The 19,132-nt window shown below is 42.9% G+C and overlaps 1 protein-coding gene across 29 annotated transcripts in view; it reads right to left on the bottom strand.

The window, feature by feature from the left end:
• CEP70 (centrosomal protein 70) overlaps window positions 1-19,132 on the bottom strand; it is a 97,831-nt gene that overhangs the window by 77,862 nt on the left and 837 nt on the right. For 20 of the 29 annotated variants that reach the window (XM_012102573.4, XM_060395335.1, XM_027960011.2 and 17 more), the window contains exons 1-2: window positions 3,666-3,737; window positions 1,687-1,789 (exon numbers count right to left, since the gene is read on the bottom strand). Coding sequence is in view for 17 of the 29 variants with exons in the window: in XM_012102560.4 (XP_011957950.1) it covers window positions 1,687-1,695 (9 nt within the window). In the remaining 12 variants the exon portion in view is untranslated. Of the gene's footprint in view, window positions 1-1,686; window positions 1,790-3,290; window positions 3,738-19,132 lie in introns of those variants that run through there. The other 9 variants (XM_060395316.1, XM_060395324.1, XM_060395330.1 and 6 more) reach the window with 4 other exon arrangements.

The raw sequence follows: 19,132 nt of genomic DNA, 5'->3' as shown, positions 1-19,132 counted from the left end.
TGTGTTTACAGAGACAGAGCTAGGATAGTTATATCTACCTGTCTACAGAAAAGCCTAAAACCATGATTGACTCAGGATCCCTAGAGTACAGATTATGATCTTGAAACGCTATTTCTTTTTGAAAAAAAAGTTTCTTGAAAAAATTATTTCAGATTTGGGACAGAATTCATTCAAGATATCAGACAACAAGGAAGTTATTAAAGATTAGCAGTGCTGGACTTCCCTGATGGTAAAGTGGTTAAGACTGTTTCCAATGCTGGGGCACAGGTTCAATCCCTGGTCAGGAAATAGCCAAAGGAAAAAAAAAAAACTAGTAGGGTCATATCAAAAGGATAGGCTCAAGCAGGCTCCTCCCACTCAAAGATGAGAGCATATTAGCTTTGATAATTAAAATAACTGCAATGAACTGAAACCCATAAAATGTTTAAATTTATGACTTCATATTGATATTAGGCTTTTTAAAAGAACCATCTTCAGAAGATAAGGAACCAATTCATTTTCTCAAAAATTGGTAAATGGATGGAACAAATTGTTTATGCTGCCTTTCCTAAAGAGATTTTACTGCTACATATTCAACTGAGGGGCTAATATTCTAACAAGTAAAAGAAATGATAAAATTAGAATATCACTATTTTGCAGCCTTCAATGAACAGATACAGGAATCAAGTATCAACAGATGCTGGAAACACAAAGAGAAATGAGACATTCTGCATCTCCTATGATCCTGCCAAACACCACCTAGAGAATTACCAAAGGAATTGAATCCGAGTCTGATTCAGTCTCTGATCCAGGTACAAATGTGTAGGAATTACCCAGGGCAGAGGAACATAATCAACTGTACATGAGTACGCAAATTGCAAAATCCAGACTGTAGGATATATAGGTCAAATGAGCCAACTTCTTCATATTATAAGGAAAAGAAAGGAATGGGGGAAAACCTACAGATTAAGAGATTTTTTTTAATATAATCAGCAAGAGGTACACTATAATGCTGAAGAATACAGATTTAGGAAAAAACTGTTTTTTTTAACACAAGGAGTAAATTACTGTAAAAGTCAGAAGAATGCTACTAATGGGAACACGGAAGTAGCTGTAATTGGGACAGACCAGTCTTAGCATGGTTCTCTACCCTGACCTGGGTGGTATCATCACCTAACTTGTTAAGGTATACATTCAGTATGTGTGTTCATTTCTCTTTGATTTCATAATAAAAGTTCACTATTTAATTTAAAAAACTTTATTAAATAACAATAAAACCCAAAGTAAAGGAAATACTAACCAAAAGGCTGGTATAGCCAGATAGCAGGGTTTTAAATCATGGCTTCTGCCATGCAACCAAGAAACAAATAATCTCTGTGCCTCGATTTCCTTATCATAAAATGAGGATAATAAAAGTACTTAGCTCATAGGTTCTTGGGAAGATTAGGAAAGTTAAAATACAAAGGACTAACTGAACAGTGCCTGGCACACAGCAGGATAGAGGTGGTGATGAGAACTGGTGACCGGCTATCTGTGTTATCTTTTTACTTAGTCTCTCTGGGCCTCAGTTTCCTTTATGGAGCTTCAAATACCTGATAGGATTATGAGGAGATCAAAAGGAAATATATGTACAGTTTTCCATAATTAGTAGATCCTTTCTATGGTCTCTCAATTCCCAGAGAGAGTTATCCATCACATCAGACATACCTCAGTCATACCACATTCCTCTTGCACTTTTCACCTTGTCATTCACGTTGATCTCAATGAAATGATCACTCAGTGAGTCTCATGTCTGAAACTGGATCTTCATCTACGTTTCAAAAAGATAAGAGATCCAAATCTTAAAATGCTCATCTCCTAGTAAGAAAGGTCTTGTGTTATTCCCAGAGCAGGCATCTAGAGTACTGGTGGTAACCACTAAACAGAAGCTGGAATCACTGAATTAATTGCTAATAGACATCGATGGTCACCACGAGGTGCCTTCACTGGGGTCTTCTTTCTACTTATCTTTCCTCTCCCAGCTGTGCTAAAACATTTAGCTGGGTGCCCAACTCTATCATTGTGTAGCATCAATTCTGATTCTGGCTTCAAAGGCACAATAATTCTCATTGTCAGGAGTACTCTCAGAAGACAAAAACCACTGAATACAAAAAGAAAAGGCAGGGAGAACAACTATCACAATTTCACCTGCGACCCCACTCTCCTTTTCAGGGGCCCATGCTGTGAAATTAACGTGCCAGTGGTTTGCAGCAGTCTTCTCCCCACTACAAACTGTAACAAGACACAGGTCTGGAACTTTGCCTCAGAAGAAGAGACCCAATGCTTTCCCAAAGCCAAAAAAGAAGCTGCAGCTTGCTTTAATCAGTGTCATATCACACCTAAAGACTAGGAATAGCAGTTGCAGGGTAGGAGTTCATTTATACACGGCTAGAGACACATGCAGAGAAGCAAAACAAAGTTCTATCTCCTTGCACTGTCCAGGTCTACCAAAAATCCCTTGGTAACTTGCCCTTTATAAGACTGAAGCCCCTATAACATGCACCATACATCAAAATTTATTTATTTCTCAATACTTTTGGGGGGGGAACTGGAAATAAAGCATAGGCGGTAGCTGTTCTTTCTCAAGTCAAGTCACATCAAAATCTGTAATTAGCTTTCTCAAAAGTACATATTTCACTTTACTGCAATAAATGGAACATGAAATGCTTTCAAAGTCTCTACTTAACCTTCCTAAGAAGAACTGAATTTACCGCAAATAAATAAACGAAATTAGGGCTGGATCTCCTCTAGACCAAATCATTCTGCCCCAGGAGAGGTTACCTAAAGGGTCAGAACACTCCTCCAAGCAGAAGCTGGGGCATTCCCTTGTCAGCCACCTCCTCCCCAAGGTGGAGTGGGCAAGCCTCAAGTCTGTTTGGCAATACCAAAAGCAAAAAAACAAAACAGAAACCTCATACAGAGGATTGAAACCAACATGGATAATGCGTGCAGTGTTTAACCTTATGGTTAGAAAATAAAGTGGCACAAAAACACTGCCGTTTGGCCTGCGTGTTACAAGTCTCTTAGCCTTGTAACTATTTCCAACTCATTGGGCTTAATAAAAATCAAATTAGACACTGCATAAAGAGCCCCGCACTCTGAAATGGGCCTAATGAAACGGAGAAAGAGAGAATCATCTACCTACACTTTCACGTATCCCCCACCTTCTATTCCTAGCCTTCACTAACCAGGCGACCTCCTCAGACACCTTGACACTGAAAAGCGGAGCGGGTCGGTCCTGGTGGACTGACTCTTGGAGTTGGAGTAACTACCTACTTATCCAGAATCCAGGGCGCGCCGAAAATCACTCCAAGCTTCACGCTCATTGCCTCATTTAACCTTCTCAATCACCATGTAAGGCAAGAATTATCAGCTGTGTTCCACAAATAAAGAAACTGAGGCGCTGAGTTTTTACAAGCGGAGTCAAAGACCACAAAGGGCGAGGCCAGACTCCAACCAGGTTTATGAGGCTACCCTCCTCCCCTCCACCTTTATACTGGGATTTTAATTGGCGCCAACCAGTCCCGAGGCGGCTCGTCTGACCACTCTCAGGGCGCAGGTGAGGTCAGTTATCGGGGTTCCTCAGGTAGGGGGTCCTCAGGCGGGGGCTCCGGCCGACCCCTCCGTAAACCTAGAACGCCGCTCACCTTCCACAGCCGCCGCCTACCTCCCGCAGCGCGCTCAACCCGGCCGGCTCAGCCGCCTCCGGCCCCGCCTCTGCGACCGTTACCCTACCGTGGGAGGTCGGCCAATCGAGCAGGAGCTCATCGAGGAATCTGCCTCTGCACTGGCTGGAACACCGCAGCGATTTGCTCTGACCGCCCGGGGAGGCGGGTGCTGCCTCGCGCCCTCTGGTTGGCTCCGCGACTGGGGGCGGGGCTCACTTTTAGTGTGGACTGCAGTGCGCGGAGGAGGGGGAAGGGCTCTACGCCTGCGCACTTCCATCTCCATCACTCCCTGGATCTTGGCTGAGCGCTGCAGTGCCTGGCGCTTGGAGGACGCAAATAAGCGTGTTGATGACATTTTATCCTCCCGTTAAGCATTTTCCAAATCTCGACGAAGTATCAGGCCAGACATTGAGCTCCCGAAATGCAAAAGTGGCTGACTGGAGATGCTCAAAGTGTACTTAGCGAGATAGGTATACACCCTGCAATTAACGGTGCAGTATGGTGGGCTTGATTAGAGAAAGGTGTGCAGGGCACAGACGGGAAAGAAAGGGAGGGTTACCTGGGTCACTGAACTCTTCCTCCTCCAGTGGATCTCAACCCTGGCTGCCCACTAGAATCACCTGGGGAAATTTGAAACGGATGCTCAGACCCCTGGCCAAGTATATCAGAATCAGACCCATGGGTCAATAGTTTGCTAAAGCTCCCCCAGGTGATTCCAGTGTGCAGCCAAGCCAAGGTAGGGAACTATCACTACAAACCTGCTGCTGCTGCTGCTAAGTCGCTTCAGTCGTGTCCGACTCTGTGCGACCCCATAGACGGTAGCCCACCAGGCTCCCCCGTCCCTGGGATTCTTCAGGCAAGAACACTGGAGTGGTTTGACATTTCCTTCTCCAATGCATGAAAGTGAGAAGTGAAAGTGAAGTCGCTCAGTCGTGCCCTACTCTTAGCGACCCCAAGGACTGCAGCCCACCAGGTTCCTCCGTCCATGGGATTTTCCAGGCAAGAATACTGGAGGGGGGTGCCATTGCCTTCTCCAATCACTACAAACCTAAAGAGATGCATACGAAGAATGGTGAGTTCCCCAACAAAACAGATAGGAAAGACACTGAAACCACAGAAATGTGTTCAAGGGCAGAGGAGGGTGGGGTGGGAGGGGGTGGTCAAAGGTTCTTTAAGTCTTAGTGCAGAAAAAAGTCAGCCAGAGGCAAAGTGATAGACAAGAAGCGATTTATTACGAGCAAGATGGGCAAGGGAGTGCTGCTCAGAGAGCTTAACAGGGCTACAGTTTTATAATCAAAGGAAAAGTGGTGAAGGGGAGAATGTCACCTTTTTCCTCATTCTTGAGTAGACATCAGGCTTCCATCATCAGTTCCTCCTCCACGTGACGCTGGGAGTTATTTTGACCCTACATGGTCAAACTGGGACTGTCATGGCTCAATGGAAATGAGAAAAAAGACAGTAATATATTCTAAAATATGGTAAATCATCTCAGCTTTCAGCAGAGTGCCATCTTTCCCTTATATTTTTGTTTTTAGTGTGTGCAGAGGAGTGTGTCCTGGTAATCGTTAATTTACTGACCTCACTGGGCAGGATGCATCTCACGACACCATCATTTTATTCTTTGGGGACCTGTCTCATGCTTCTGTTACCTGGCTTTGTTGCTAAGCAAGCCAGCTTTCTTGAGTGGTCACTGACTTACAGGAGTCTCCCGTACTTTTCCTTTACCTTCAATCCCCTAGTGGGATTAACTATTTAATCACATACTTTGGCCCTTTACTCTGTTCCTATGGGTATTTAGGGAAAAATTCACGTGCAAATTAAGCTAATAACTCCAACAAAACACGTTATTATAATGCCTAGTTCACAAGTGCTCAGTAAACCTTACTCTTTTTTTCTGTAATTAAATCTGGGCTCCTTTGGTACAGCTCATATCCACTCTCCCTAAAAATCTAACTTCCAAAGCATTGGCCAATATAATAGGCTTCCTGAGGAAGCTGAGGAGTGTGTTGTACCATTGGAGAGTCAGAGGAAGAAGGCCTTAGCAGATGCACTAAGGAGCTCGGACTTTGTCCTGGAGGTGATGGGGAACCATAGATGAGTTTTCAAAAGAAGTATAAAGTGGAAAGGCTTCTGTTTGGGGATTTTCAAGCCTAACTTTCTTGCATCCTGATATAGAGGTAAAAACTAAAACGAAAGAAAAAAACTCCACAGAGTACAAATACTGCTATTTTTTTCCATGAAAGGAAACTATCTAAATCCTCTAGTGATCACTTTAATAAAGTCAGAATCTACAAGTAGGGGCCTTGTCCACCTTTTTCAAAAACTCACGGCAGGTTAAGCGACCCCGAAATTCCCAAGGTAAAATTCAGCTGCCATACACCTGAAGGGGAGGTCTGGCAGCCACTGTCATTGCACCTTGTAGCCACACGATGTCACTGTTGACAACCTGTACCTTCCAATTGGTCAAAGGATGCAGGTCTGTAGTGTAACAGGTCCCACAATGACCAACAGGGATCTCCCATGGAGGGCATCAGTCACGGTGTCTCTCACAAGGAGGTCTCAGGGTCACAGCTTTTAGGGGTCAACTTTCAGGCCCATACTCAGCCTTCTTCCAGGCAGCTGGACCCACTGTGAGTTTGATCTCTATGTCTATCTGCCCATGGAAACATGTCCTCACCTCACCACCACCCCCTGCCCATTCCATACTCAGCTACTTACACTAGCAATGGTTGGCAGATTTTCATCTTCAACACTTGGAACACAAAGAATCTCACTTCTTGACTTTTCCACGGTAATATGGGAATTTACCCTTTCTTGAGCGTCGCTGCTTAATTATAGGTAGGAGGCCAAATATCATTGGTCAATTAGGATTATTTGAGCTATAAATAGAACACTGAATGAAACTGTCTTCTTAAGCAATAAGAAAATTATCTCATATAACGGTCGTCCAGAGGCAACATAGACTTTGGACTGGGTTGATTTAGTGGTTCAACAAGCTATCAAGGACAAGTTATTGGAAAGTAAAGGCTATCAAGTTTATCAAATTGTCAAGGAAGAGTTTTCCCTCTGTTCTGCTGTAAACATAGTAAGTTTCAAATTCAAATGAAAGTGCTGGTCCAGATGTCTACCAGGAGCACTCAGGACCACATGCTTCCTTTTCCATCTGAAATCTATACTTCTGATTTTTTGAGCCAGTTAGGTCACTTAGGCACATACTCTGCCTCTAACCAGGAACTGCCTGGCAAATGTACAGATGATTTAAGCCTGAGTTCCAGAAGGGAGAAGGAATTAGCATAATTGGAATTAGCAGTGGGGTGGGTGCTCCTTGAGTCACATGGGTTGTAAGGTGGAAGCATGGCTACTGGGTAAAACTGGAGTCCTATAAGGATTGAGAGGAAAATGGACACTAGATGGATGATCACCAGTAACCTTCACAATTTTCAAAGCAGAAAAAGACTGATTATTTTCTAATTACTAACAATACAACCTCTCTCTATTCGCTTCTGGATTTTGTATGTAGCAAGTAGAGGGAAGGAAGCTCTATAACATGTGCTCCAAAGGAATTCCTTCTTATGAGCCTGAAGGCCTTTCTAGCTCTTCCCTTTGCTAGCAAAGGAAGGACTCTGCACACAAGTTCAGTCGTTAGCTCAGTGTCCTGCTGCGCTGGTCTCAAGAGTCTTCTATGGGCCTCATCTACCCACCAGGATTCAAATAGCTCAAACACTCACTTAACATTTGTTCATTTACAGAAACTTATTATGCAACTGTTATGTATCCCAGATTCAACGTGATACTGTTATGGATGTGGTGGTGAGTAAACCAGGTGCAGTTCCTTCCCACGTGGAGCTTACAGTATAGTTGGGAAGAGAAACATGGAACAAATACAAATAAGCATGCTATTATAATACGTGCTATGCAGGAAGAGAATAGGGTTATGTGCAGGAGACCCCTCTGAAGAAGTGACATTTAAGCTGAGATCCAAAGCCTGTCTTCATTTCATCTTACTGCTTTCCTTTGTGCTTTGACTTCCCAATAGAATTTACAGCCTATATTAGCAATTAGATCTATTTTCTAAACTTCTAAACTGACTCTCAAATTCTCCCCTGGCTATAGAACTATCAGGTGGCTCCCCACAACAAGGAGTATACCACATATGAGTGGCATTTGGTAATGAGTTCTTGAAGATTCTTTGACTTACAAGTCTTTCAGACTTAGAATCCTTTATTACACTAATACGTTTGGTCTGCATTTCCCCATGAGAATTTGAACTCCTGGGGACATGGATCATACCTTACTAAACTTTTTCCAGAACCTAGCTTTGTCCCTGGCACATAGTAGGTACTCAATACAGTGCCGAATTATCTTGTTAAATTTGAGTCAGATTTATTCAGCAGCATTCTCCTTCATTAGCCATTTTCCAGTATGAAAGACAATCAGCAAACAGCTCAGGCAAATATATTAATAACAAATGCTCAAGAATCCATATAGAGTAACAATAGTTGCATGAATTGAGCCCTTAAAATGTTTCAGGCTCTGGGCTAGCATACTCATTTTTCAGCCTGTTGACTCTTCACAACTTTAATGTAAGTACATTGTGTTTACAAATGACAAAATTCAAAGGAGAAGTTTAGGAAAATGACTTGCTACAGTCACACTGCTATTATAGTATATGGCAGATCCAGGATCTGAAACCAGCATTCAGGCTCCATTAACCACTTCATTAACCAGTTGACCATACCACTTCTCAGGACGGGCATCTACTCTACCACGAGATTGGTGTATGTGCTTATTCCAACTTGCAATTATTCCATCTGTCTGTTGATGAGTTACCTATTGATGCATAACAAATTACCCCTATTCATAGCAGCTTAAAGCAAACATTTATCTCAAAGTTTCTGTGGGTCAGGAATAAAGGAATAGCTTAACTGGAAGGTCTGGACAGAATCTCTCATGAGATGAAGGTGCTTTCAACACACTGGCCAGGAATACAGTTATCTCAAGATTCAGGTGGACTAAAGGATCCATTTCCAAGCTCACTTGTGTGGTTGTCAGCTGGCCTCAGTTCGATCCTTGTTAAGTGGGCCTCTCCACAGGCTGCCTGAGTGTCCACATACATGACAGCTTCCCACAGAGGAAGTGAGGAAGAGAATACCTGAGCACCTAAGACAGAAGTTGATGTCTTTTCCGTAACCTGATCGTGGATGTGACATAGCGTCACTCCTGCTGTATGCTACTGATTGCACAAGCCAAACCTGCTGAAACATGGGTGAGTGTAAGACCAGGACGTGGACGCTAAGGAGTAGGGGTCTTTGGGAGACATCTTGGAGGAAATCCCTCAGTCCGTTTGCTCATTTTTGTGACTGCCTTCTCCTCTAGAACGTAAACTTCACGAGTGAGGAAAAGTCATCAGTGCTTCTCATTGCTATATCCCCTCAGATGGTGACCTGCCATATAACACACTGTCAATAAATACTGAATAAATGTAATGATGATGGTGATATTGTTATCAAATTAAGTTGTATGGACCCTACTCAGCCCTAGCCTGGCCTGCACTCTCTGCCTCACCAGAGGGTTCTTTTTCCCTTTGAGTCTGAATGAATAAGAAAACCAAAGCTGAGATGGACATAGCACAAGCTTTATTCAGTGGCCAAAGAACAGAGAAGTAGGAACTAAGTTCACAGGTGAACTTCTTGCCTATGTGGTAAGAGAGATTTAATTTTAAAGAATAAAGACAAAGGGAGGAGAAGTGAGGCTACTGCCGGGGAGGCCTACGCATTGGTCTACCAGGGAAGGGGCAGGGCTTTTTCCAAGGGAGTGGGGTAACACCCCATTTTTATCATTTTAGGTCCTTATTGTCTGCTCATGGCAGCTGATAGGTGTGTCATTTAATACGCTAACTATATGTAGTTAAATCAATGTATACTGAGACTCTGGGTCTGTTGTAGGTCAGATTCGTCATCACCATCTTGGTCCCAGCTGGTTCCATCTGGCTTTAAGATTTTTCTTTTAATGTGGATCATTTTAAAAATCTTTATTGAATTTGTTACAATACTGCTTGTTTTATGCTTTGGTTTTTTGGTTACAGGCGTGTGGGATCTTAGGTCCACAGCCAGGAATTGAACTGGTTCCCCCTGCATTGGAAAGCAAAGGTTTAATCACTGGACACCAAGGAAGTCCCCATCTGGTTTTTTCATTTATAGATTCCTTTCTTATCTCTGAACATTTTAACTTGAAGATTTAGGCTAACTCCTGCTAAAGGCAAGGGCTGGAGGGTTGAACAAAGACATAGAGCAGCTCTAGAAACAATATGAATGCCAAAGTATGAGCTTCCTATAATCCCGTCTTACTCTCACACAAATTCCCAGTTGGCACTTATGGTACCATGTATGTAATTTTTAAAAGCAGAACTATATGATGGCCAAGAGTATTTATTCATGTATACTTTCTATTATATACACTGTGGACAATGACTGAAATCATGAAATTAAAAGACGCTTGCTCCTTGGAAGGCAAGCTATGCCAGGACCAGACTGTGTATTAAAAAGCAAAGACATCAGTTTGCCGACAAGTGTCCCTATAGTCAGAGCTATGGTTTTTCCAGTAGTCACGTACAATGTGACATTTGGGCCATAAAGAAAGCTGAGTGCTGAAGAATTGATGCTTTCGAATTGTGGTGCTGGAGGAGACTCTTGATAGTTCTTTGGACTGCAAGGAGATCAAACCAGTCAATCCTAAAGGAAATCAACACTGAATATTGATTGGAAAGTCTGATGCTGAAGGTTCAATACTTTGGTCACCTGATACGAAGAGCCAATTTCTTGGAAAAGACCCTGATGCTGGGAAAGACTGAAAGCAAAGGGAGAAGCGGGCAGGAGAGGATGAGATGGTTAGATAACATCACTGTTCATGAATCTGACCAAACTCTGGGAGATAGTGGAGGACAGAGTGATAGAAATAAAATAGGACAGTTATAGTTAGTTGTAGAAGTTCCAGTAGGGGACTGCAGATAGAGAAGGAAACCTGGTAAACCTTGGGAGGCCACTGTAAGTTAATGATCACTCAAGAAAGCAACTGGAACACTGTTTAACAAAGCAGCCTTGTTCGTTGTTGTTTAGTCACGACGTTGTGTCTGACCCTTTGCCACCCCATGGACTGCAGCAGGCAGTCCTTCCGGCTTCCCTGTGCTTCACTATCTCCCTGAGTTTGCTCAAACTCATGTCCATTGAGCTGGTGATGACATCCAACCATCTCATCCTCTGTCATCCCCTTCTCTTGCCCTCAATTCTTCCTAGCATCAGGGTCTTCTCCAATGAGTCAGCTCTTTGAATCAGATGGCCATAATACTGGAGCTTCAGCTTTAGCAATAGTCCCTTCAATGAATATGCATGATTCGTTTCCTTTAAGATTGACAGGTTTGATCTCCTTGCAGTCCAAGGAACTCTCAAGAGTCTTCTCCAGCACCACAATTTGAAGCATCAATTCTTCGGTGCTCAGCCTTGTTTATGGTCCAATTCTCACATCCATCCATGACTACTGGAAAAACCATACCTTTGAATATATGGACCTTTGTAAGCAAAGTGACAGCTCTGCTTTTTAATACACTGTCTAAGGTTTGTCATAGTTTTCCTTCCAAGGAGCAAGCGTCTTTTAATTAAATGGCTGCAGTCACCTTCCCCAGTGATTTTGGAACACAAGTAAATAAAATTGGCTACTGTTTCCACTTTTCCCCCACATATTTGCCATGAAGTGATTGGACTGGATGCCATGATCTTAGTTTCATGAATGTTGAGTTTCAAGCCAGCTTTTTCACTCTCCTCTTTCACGCTTATCAAGAGGCTCTTTAGTTCCTCTTTGCTTTCTGCCATTAGAGTGGTATCATCTGCATATCTGAGGTTGTTGTTATTTCTCCTGGCAATCAAGATTTCAGCTTGTGATTCATCCAGCCCTGCATTTCACATGATGTACTCTACATGTAAGTTATATAATCACGGTGACAATATACAGCCTTGATGTACTCCTTTACTGCTTTTGAACCAGTCAGTTGTTCAATGTCCAGTTCTAACCATTGCTTCTTGACTGGCATACAGGTTTCTCAGGAGGCAGGTAAGGTGGTCTGCTATTCCCATCGCTTCTAAGAATTTTCCAGTTTGCTGTGATCCACACAGTCAAAGGCTTTAGAGTAGTTAATGAAGCAGATGTTTTTCTGAAATTCCCTTTCTTTTTATATGATCCAATAGATGTTGGCAATTTGACTCACTTAACTATAAAACCACTTCCGTATTCTTGCCTTGAGAACTCCATGAACAGTATGAAAAGGTAAAAAGATAGGACACCGAAAGATGAACTCCCCAGTTTGGTAGGTGCCCAATATGCTACTGGAGATCAGTGGAGAGATAACCCCAGAAAGAATGAAGAGACAGAGCCAAAGCAAAAACAACACCCACTTGTGGATGTGACTGGTGATAGAAGCAAAGTCCAATGCTGTAAAGAACAATATTGCATAGGAACCTGGAATGTTAGGTCCATGAATCAAGGCAAATAGGAAGTGGTCAAACAGGAGATGGCAAGAGTGAACATCAACATTTTAGGAATTAGCGAACTAAAATGGACTGGAATGGGTGAATTTAACTCAGATGAAAGTTAATCAACTACTGTGGGCAAGAATCCCTTAGAAGAAATGGAGTAGCCATCATAGTCAACAAAAGAGCCTGAAAAACAGTACTTGGATACAATCTCAAAAACGACAGAATGATCTCTGTTTGTTTCCAAGGCAAACCATTCAGTATCACAGTAATCCAAGTCTATGCCCCGGCCAGTAATGCTGAAGAAGCTGAACGGTTCTGTGAAGACCTACGAGGCCTTCTAGAACTAACACCCAAAAAAGATGTCCTTTTCATTATAGCTGACTGGAATGCCAAAGTAGGAAGTCAAGAAACACCTGGAGTAACAGGCAACTTTGGCCTTGGAGTACAGAATGAAGCAGGGCAAAGGCTAACAGAGTTTTGCCAAGAGAACGCACTGATTACAGTGACACCCTCTTCCAAGAACACAAGACAAGACTCCACACGTGGACATCACCAGATGGTCAATAACAAAATCAGACTGATTATATTCTTTGTAGCCAAAGATGGAGACGCTCCATACAGTCAGCAAAAACAAAACTGGGAGTTGACTGTGGCTCACACCATGAATTCCTTATTGCCAGATTCAGACTTAAATTTAAGAAAGTAGGGAAACCACTAGACCATTCAGTTATAATCTAAATTAAATCCCTTATGATTATACAGTGGAAATGACAAAAAGATTCAAGGGATTAGATCTGGTAGACAGAGTGCCTGAAGAACTATGGATGTATGTTTGTGACACTGTACAGGAAACTGGGATCAAAACCATCCTCAAGAAAAAGAAATCCAAAAAAGCAAAATGGCTGTCTGAGGAGGCCTTACAAATAGCTGTGAAAGGAAGAGAAGTGAAAACTAAGGAGAAAAGGAAGATATACCATTTGAATGCAGAGTTCCAAAGAATAGCAAGGAGAGATTAGAAAGCTTTCCTCAGTGATCAATGCAAAGAAATAAAGAAAAAATTAAGAAAAACAATGAAATGGGAAAGACTAGAGAGCTCTTCAAGAAAATTAGAGATACCAAGGGAACACTTCATGCAAACATGGGCATAATAAAAGACAGAAATGGCATGGACCTAAGAGAAGCAGAAGATATTAAGAAGAGGTGGCAAGAGTCCACAGAAGAACTATACAAAAATGGTCTTCATGACCCAGATAATCATGATGGTGTGATCACTCACCTAGAGCCAGACATCCTGGAATGTGAAGTCAAGTGGGCTTTAGGAAGCATCACTACAAACAAAGCTAGTGGAGATGATGGAATTCCAGATGAGCTATTTCAAATCCTACAAGATGATGCTGTGAAAGTGCTGCACTTGATATGTCAGCAAATTCGGAAAACTCAGCAGTGGCCACAGGACTGGAAAAGGTCAGTTTTCCCAAAGAAAGGCAATGCCAAAGAATGCTCAAACTACCGCACAATTGCACTCATCTTACACACTAGCTAGCAAAGTAATGCTCAAAATTCTCCAAGCCAGGCTTCAACAGTACGTGAACTGTGAACTTTCAGATGTTCAAACTGGATTTAGAAATGGCAGAGGAACCAGAGATCAAATTGCCAACATCTGTTGGAACACTGAAAAAGCAAGAGAGTTCCAGAAAAACTACTTTTACTTTGTTGACTATGCCCAAGCTTTTTACTGTGTGGATCACAACAAACTGTGGTAATTTCTTAAAGAGATGGGAATACCAGACCACTTGACCAGTCTCTTAAGAAATGTCTTTGCAGGTCAGGAAGCAACAGTTAGAACTGGACATGGAACAACAGACTGGTTCCAAACAGGAAAAGGAGTACGTTAAGGCTGTATATTGTCACTCTGCTTATTTAACTTATATGCAGAGTACATCATGAGAAATGCCGGGCTGGATGAAGCACAAGCTGGAATCAAGACTGCTGGGAGAAATATCAATAACCTCAGATATGCAGATGACACCACCCTTATGGGAAAAACTGGAAAAGAACTAAAGAGCCTTGTGATGAAAGTGAAAGATGAGAGTGAAAAAACTGGCTTAAAACTCAACATTCAGAAAACTAAGATCATGGCATCTGGTCCCATCACTTCATGGCAAATAGTTGGGGAAACAGTGAAAACAGTGACAGACTTTATTTTCTGGGGCTCCAGAATCACTGCAGATGGTGACTGCAGCCATGAAATTAAAAGACGCTTGCTCCTTGGAAGAAAAGTTATGACCAACCTAGACAGTATATTAAAGACCAGAGACATTACTTTGCCAACAGAGGTCCAGCTAGTCAAAGGTATGGTTTTTCCAGTAGTCATGTATGGATGTGAGAGTTGGACTGTGAAGAAAGCTGAGTGCCGAAGAATTGATGCTTTTGAACTGTGGTGTTGGAGATGACTCTTGAGAGTCCCTTGGACAGCAAGGAGATCCAACAAGTCCATCCTAAAGGAAATCAGTCCTGAATATTCATTGGAAGGACTGATGCTGAAGCTGAGACTGCAATACTTTGGCCACCTGATGAGAAGAAGTGACTCATTTGAAAGGATCCTGATGGTGGGAAAGATCGAGGACAGGAGAAGGGGACGACAGAGAATGAGATGACTGGATGGCATCACCAACTCAAAGGACATGAGTTTGAGTGAACTCTGGGAGTTAGTGATGGACAGGGAGGCCTGGCGTGCTGCAGTCCATGGGGTTGCAGAGTCAGCAGGACTGAGCAACTGAACTGAACTATAAAACCATAAACAAAACCATAAGATATGCCCCAGGCCATTAGATGGAAGAAAAATGTCACCACCCTTCTAGCAATTTGATAATCCTGGTTTGACCTCACAGCATCAGACATGTCTCTACCTATTAAGAAGGAGGAGCTAGTGAAGGAGGAGCTCACAATGTATGCCTTACATCTGCATCTATGTCTACTTGAAGAAGATGGTCTTTTCCCCTCCCCCCTTTTTTTCATTATAAAATTGTAGCTCACTCAATCCTCGGGGCAGAGCTCCTTTGCCTGTCCGCTTGCATCTCTTATAAGCATCCTATATTAATAAATTTACTTCTTGCCTATCACTTTGCCTCTCACTGAATTACTGCACTGAGACACAAAGAACTTGAGCCTTAGGAAGTCCAGGCACCAGGTGACTGACTCTAATTAAAAGATTATGGGTTCAAGTCCAAAGTTGGGTTTTGGTGCTGCTTGAGTCCCAGTCATGTGAGTTAAGGTCCTAAACTGGGTTTTGGCTGGGTTTGACTCCTGGTGTCATGGGCTAGAGTCCCAAACTGGGCTTTGGATGGTTTCAAGTCCTGGCTTCATGGGTTCAGTTTCCAAACTACGTTTTGGCTGGGGTTGAGTCCCAACATGTAGATTCCAGTCCCCTCTTGAGGTAAATGGATTCAAGAGGAGCCTGGCATGCTACAGTCTATGGGGCTGCAAAGAGTTGAACATGATTCAGCAACTGAACAACAACAATAAATATGATTTCTGTATATAACTATAGAAGGTGGAGCTGGACGCAAACATAGCAAATTCATGAAAATGTTGGCCTTTGGGGAGGAGAAAAAAGTAAAGGTATTAGGGTTGAAAGTCAAATACCAATTTATTTTCAGTATTTCCTTCTACTAGTGAAACAGGAGGGAAGGGGGATGGGTACAACATTTAAACAATGACATAGCTATAGGTCATGATAAAAACTGGCTAGGACCAACTAGCTCCAAGATGGTGGAAGATTCGACTTCCAATAGACCTTAAGCCTCACTATACACTGATTCTATTCATTAGCTAAATGACACACTCAACAGCACCATGAGTTCCAAGCTAACCATAAAACGCCAAAAAGTAGGCAGTGCCCAATTCCTGGAAATCTTCACTCCTTCCCTGAAATAGTTGAATAATCCTGCCACTCATTAGCCTATGAAATTACCCAGATAATAAAAACTAATCACACCATATTTCGGATATTCTCATCTTCTGAGATGGCCCACACTCTGTCTGTGGAGTGAAAAAAAAAAGTGAAAATGAAGTCGCTCAGTCGTGTCCGACTCTTTGCGGGCCCATGGACCAGAGCCTACTGGGCTCCTCCGTCCCTGGCATTTTCCAGGCAAGAGTACTGGAGTGGGTTGCCATTTCCTTCTCCAGAGGATCTTCCCGACCCAGGGATTGAACCCAGGTCTCCCACATTGTAGGCAGAGGCTTTACAGTCTGAGTCACCAGGGAAGTCTTGTGTTTCTGTCCAAATAAATTCACTTATCTATCACTTTGCCTCTCATTTTATTCTTTCTGCATCGAGAACCTGAGCTTCATTACGTCCTGAGACCCACTGTGTGATCTAAATTAAAAAGCCACAGGTTCAAGATCCAACCTGAGTTGCACAGTCTCATTGGGATTTTCTACTGAGCCAATATTTAAGAATGGTCAATTCTGGTGGTGGGAATATAAGCATTTTTCTGTTGGTTCGGTTCAGTCACTCAGTCGTGTCTGACTCTTTGCGACCCCATGAATTGCAGCACTTCAGGCCTCGCCAACTCCTGGAGTTCACTCAGATTCAGGTCCATCGAGTCGGTGATGCCATCCAGCCATCTCATCCTCTGTCGTCCCCTTCTCCTCTTGCCCCCAATCCCTCCCAGCATCAGAGTCTTTTCCAATGAGTCAACTCTTTGCATGAGGTGGCCAAAGTACTGAAGTTTCAGCTTTAACATCATTCCTTCCAAAGAACACCCAGGGCTGATCTCCTTCAGAATGGACTGGTTGGATCTCCTTGCAGTCCAAGGGACTCTCAAGAGTCTTCTCCAACACCACAGTTCAAAAGCATCAATTCTTCGGCGCTCAACCTTCTTCACAGTCCAACTCTCACATACATACATGACTACTGGAAATTTCTCAAAGTAAACCAGATGCAGATTTTTGTCTTAAGTAATTGAAACACAAGCCTCGGAATGCTCCTTAGACACTTTAAAGGTGCCTTCCCTTGGTTCTTTGGTCTAAGTAAGGGTGAACCTATAAACCCCACTCTCCAGATGACTCAGAACAAAATCTATTTTCTCCTAAAACTGTCAAATGTTTCTGGTGTGAAGTTTATAAATTCATCTTGACTGATCCTTCTCCACTTTCTGTGTTTTATGTCGGGAGAGCCAGAGGCTCTTTGTGCTGAAGGATAGAGGCCCAAGCAGCGGCAGCCTGGCTGGAGCAGGAGCCTGGTTACTGGACTCACGCTGACACACAGTCCGCTGAGTCAGAATCCTGGGCTCTTGAACGTCTCTGCGCAGCTTCCATTCACACAGAGCCAACAGTCACGCTGGACCAATACTGGAAGGGCACGTGGGAAGTTTTAAACCTGTAGGTATCAGGTGATGTAACTTTTCCCTTTAATTTTGATGTCCATTCTTGCTGTTTAAGAAGTAATTTCAGAAAATCCATTAATTCATTAACAATTCCCTTTTCCAAAGGAGGCCCAATGAAAGCATAGACTACTGTGAATGAAAGCAGTTTTAGGCGCTCTCTTAAAATAAATCACTGACGTCTGTGGGTGGGCTGGTGAGAAGTAGTTTGAGAGGCTAGAGCAACAAACATCCAGGCACTTCTAGGGAAACAAGAAAACAATCTGCAAGTGGAAATAAAGTCAAGAGCAGGATCACCAGGTGAGTATGTTTCACACTCAGGTCAACACCTTTCATGGTGTTTTGTTCACACTTTCTTTTCCTAACAAGCCTCTTTGATAACAAGTGGCCATGCCTACCTCCAGTGTGCTGGGCCCAGGGAATACGTAGGTAGAAAAGACAGCCTAGACTGGTAAGTTCCTTAATTCCAGATGCCCCAGAAACTATACCCAAGAAGGAAACATTGGCGCAGAATAAGCCAGCGGCAAAATGAGACTGCCTCACCTATTCAGGGGACAGACTTGAATGCACTTGATGAGTGGGCTGAGCCCCTCTGCACTCTGGGGCCCTTAAGCTAGGGACTCCCCAGACCCCCAAGACAGGATCTGAATAACAGCAGACTCTGATAATATGACCTTCTAAAATTCTACAGGCTGGCTTCATGGGCTGGCCCTGCAACTTCTGTAGGGCTTTGAGTCTCTGTAAAATGGGAATAACTACTGGACTGTTGTGAGAACTGCAGGCAATACTATACAAGGCACAAAGCAAGCATTCAATAAATTATACCTTATTGGTCTTATAAAAGATATTCTGATTCCCAAAGTTTTACAAGAAAATATGATCCTTCACTAAACAATATTTTTCAGCTACTGCCCAACCAGGGTTTCCTGGCCCTCACCCAACAATTCACAAGTGTTTCTCAGAAGATCTAAGGACAAGAAAAAGGAATTAGGGATGCATCTTCATCTATTTCTGGAAATTTCCACTCTGGGGCCTTTTGCCTTCTTCTCTATCTCCCTGGTTCATTCTTTCAATCATCATTTATTGAAAAGTCTCTATTCAAGACACTAGTGCAGAAGAAAATACAAATATGAAAAGTCTTTGTCTCCAGGGAGCTTTCAATACAAGAGCAAACAAGAAATCAGTGCTCTCTAAGCAGAATCCCTGTAACATAATTTCCCTAGGAATTCAGTCCATTACTTTGAAGACTAGTTAACCTAATCAACAGATTCTTCTTTATTGTTTCTCAACTGCTGTTCTCTCAGATACTTGCTCAGCATCCTCACTACCAATCCCAGAGGTGAAACAATCCTTTACCTTAACACCAGGCTGAGGGAAGAAATACACACTGGGACCTGCATGTCCCTTTGCCCTCCAATCTTCAGAGCCCCCAGAGAACCCTTTCACATGTTTGTTTTGCTGCTGAACCCATTTTTCACGGGGACCACTCACTGCTCTTTTCAGATGGCCCACTCACCCATCCCCTCCTCTGCAG

Source organism: Ovis aries, chromosome 1 (genome assembly GCF_016772045.2).
Source record: "Ovis aries strain OAR_USU_Benz2616 breed Rambouillet chromosome 1, ARS-UI_Ramb_v3.0, whole genome shotgun sequence".
Classification (NCBI taxonomy): Eukaryota; Metazoa; Chordata; class Mammalia; order Artiodactyla; family Bovidae; genus Ovis; species Ovis aries.
Note: the sequence above shows the minus strand (reverse complement) of the source record. Positions and strands in the feature narration are given on the sequence as shown.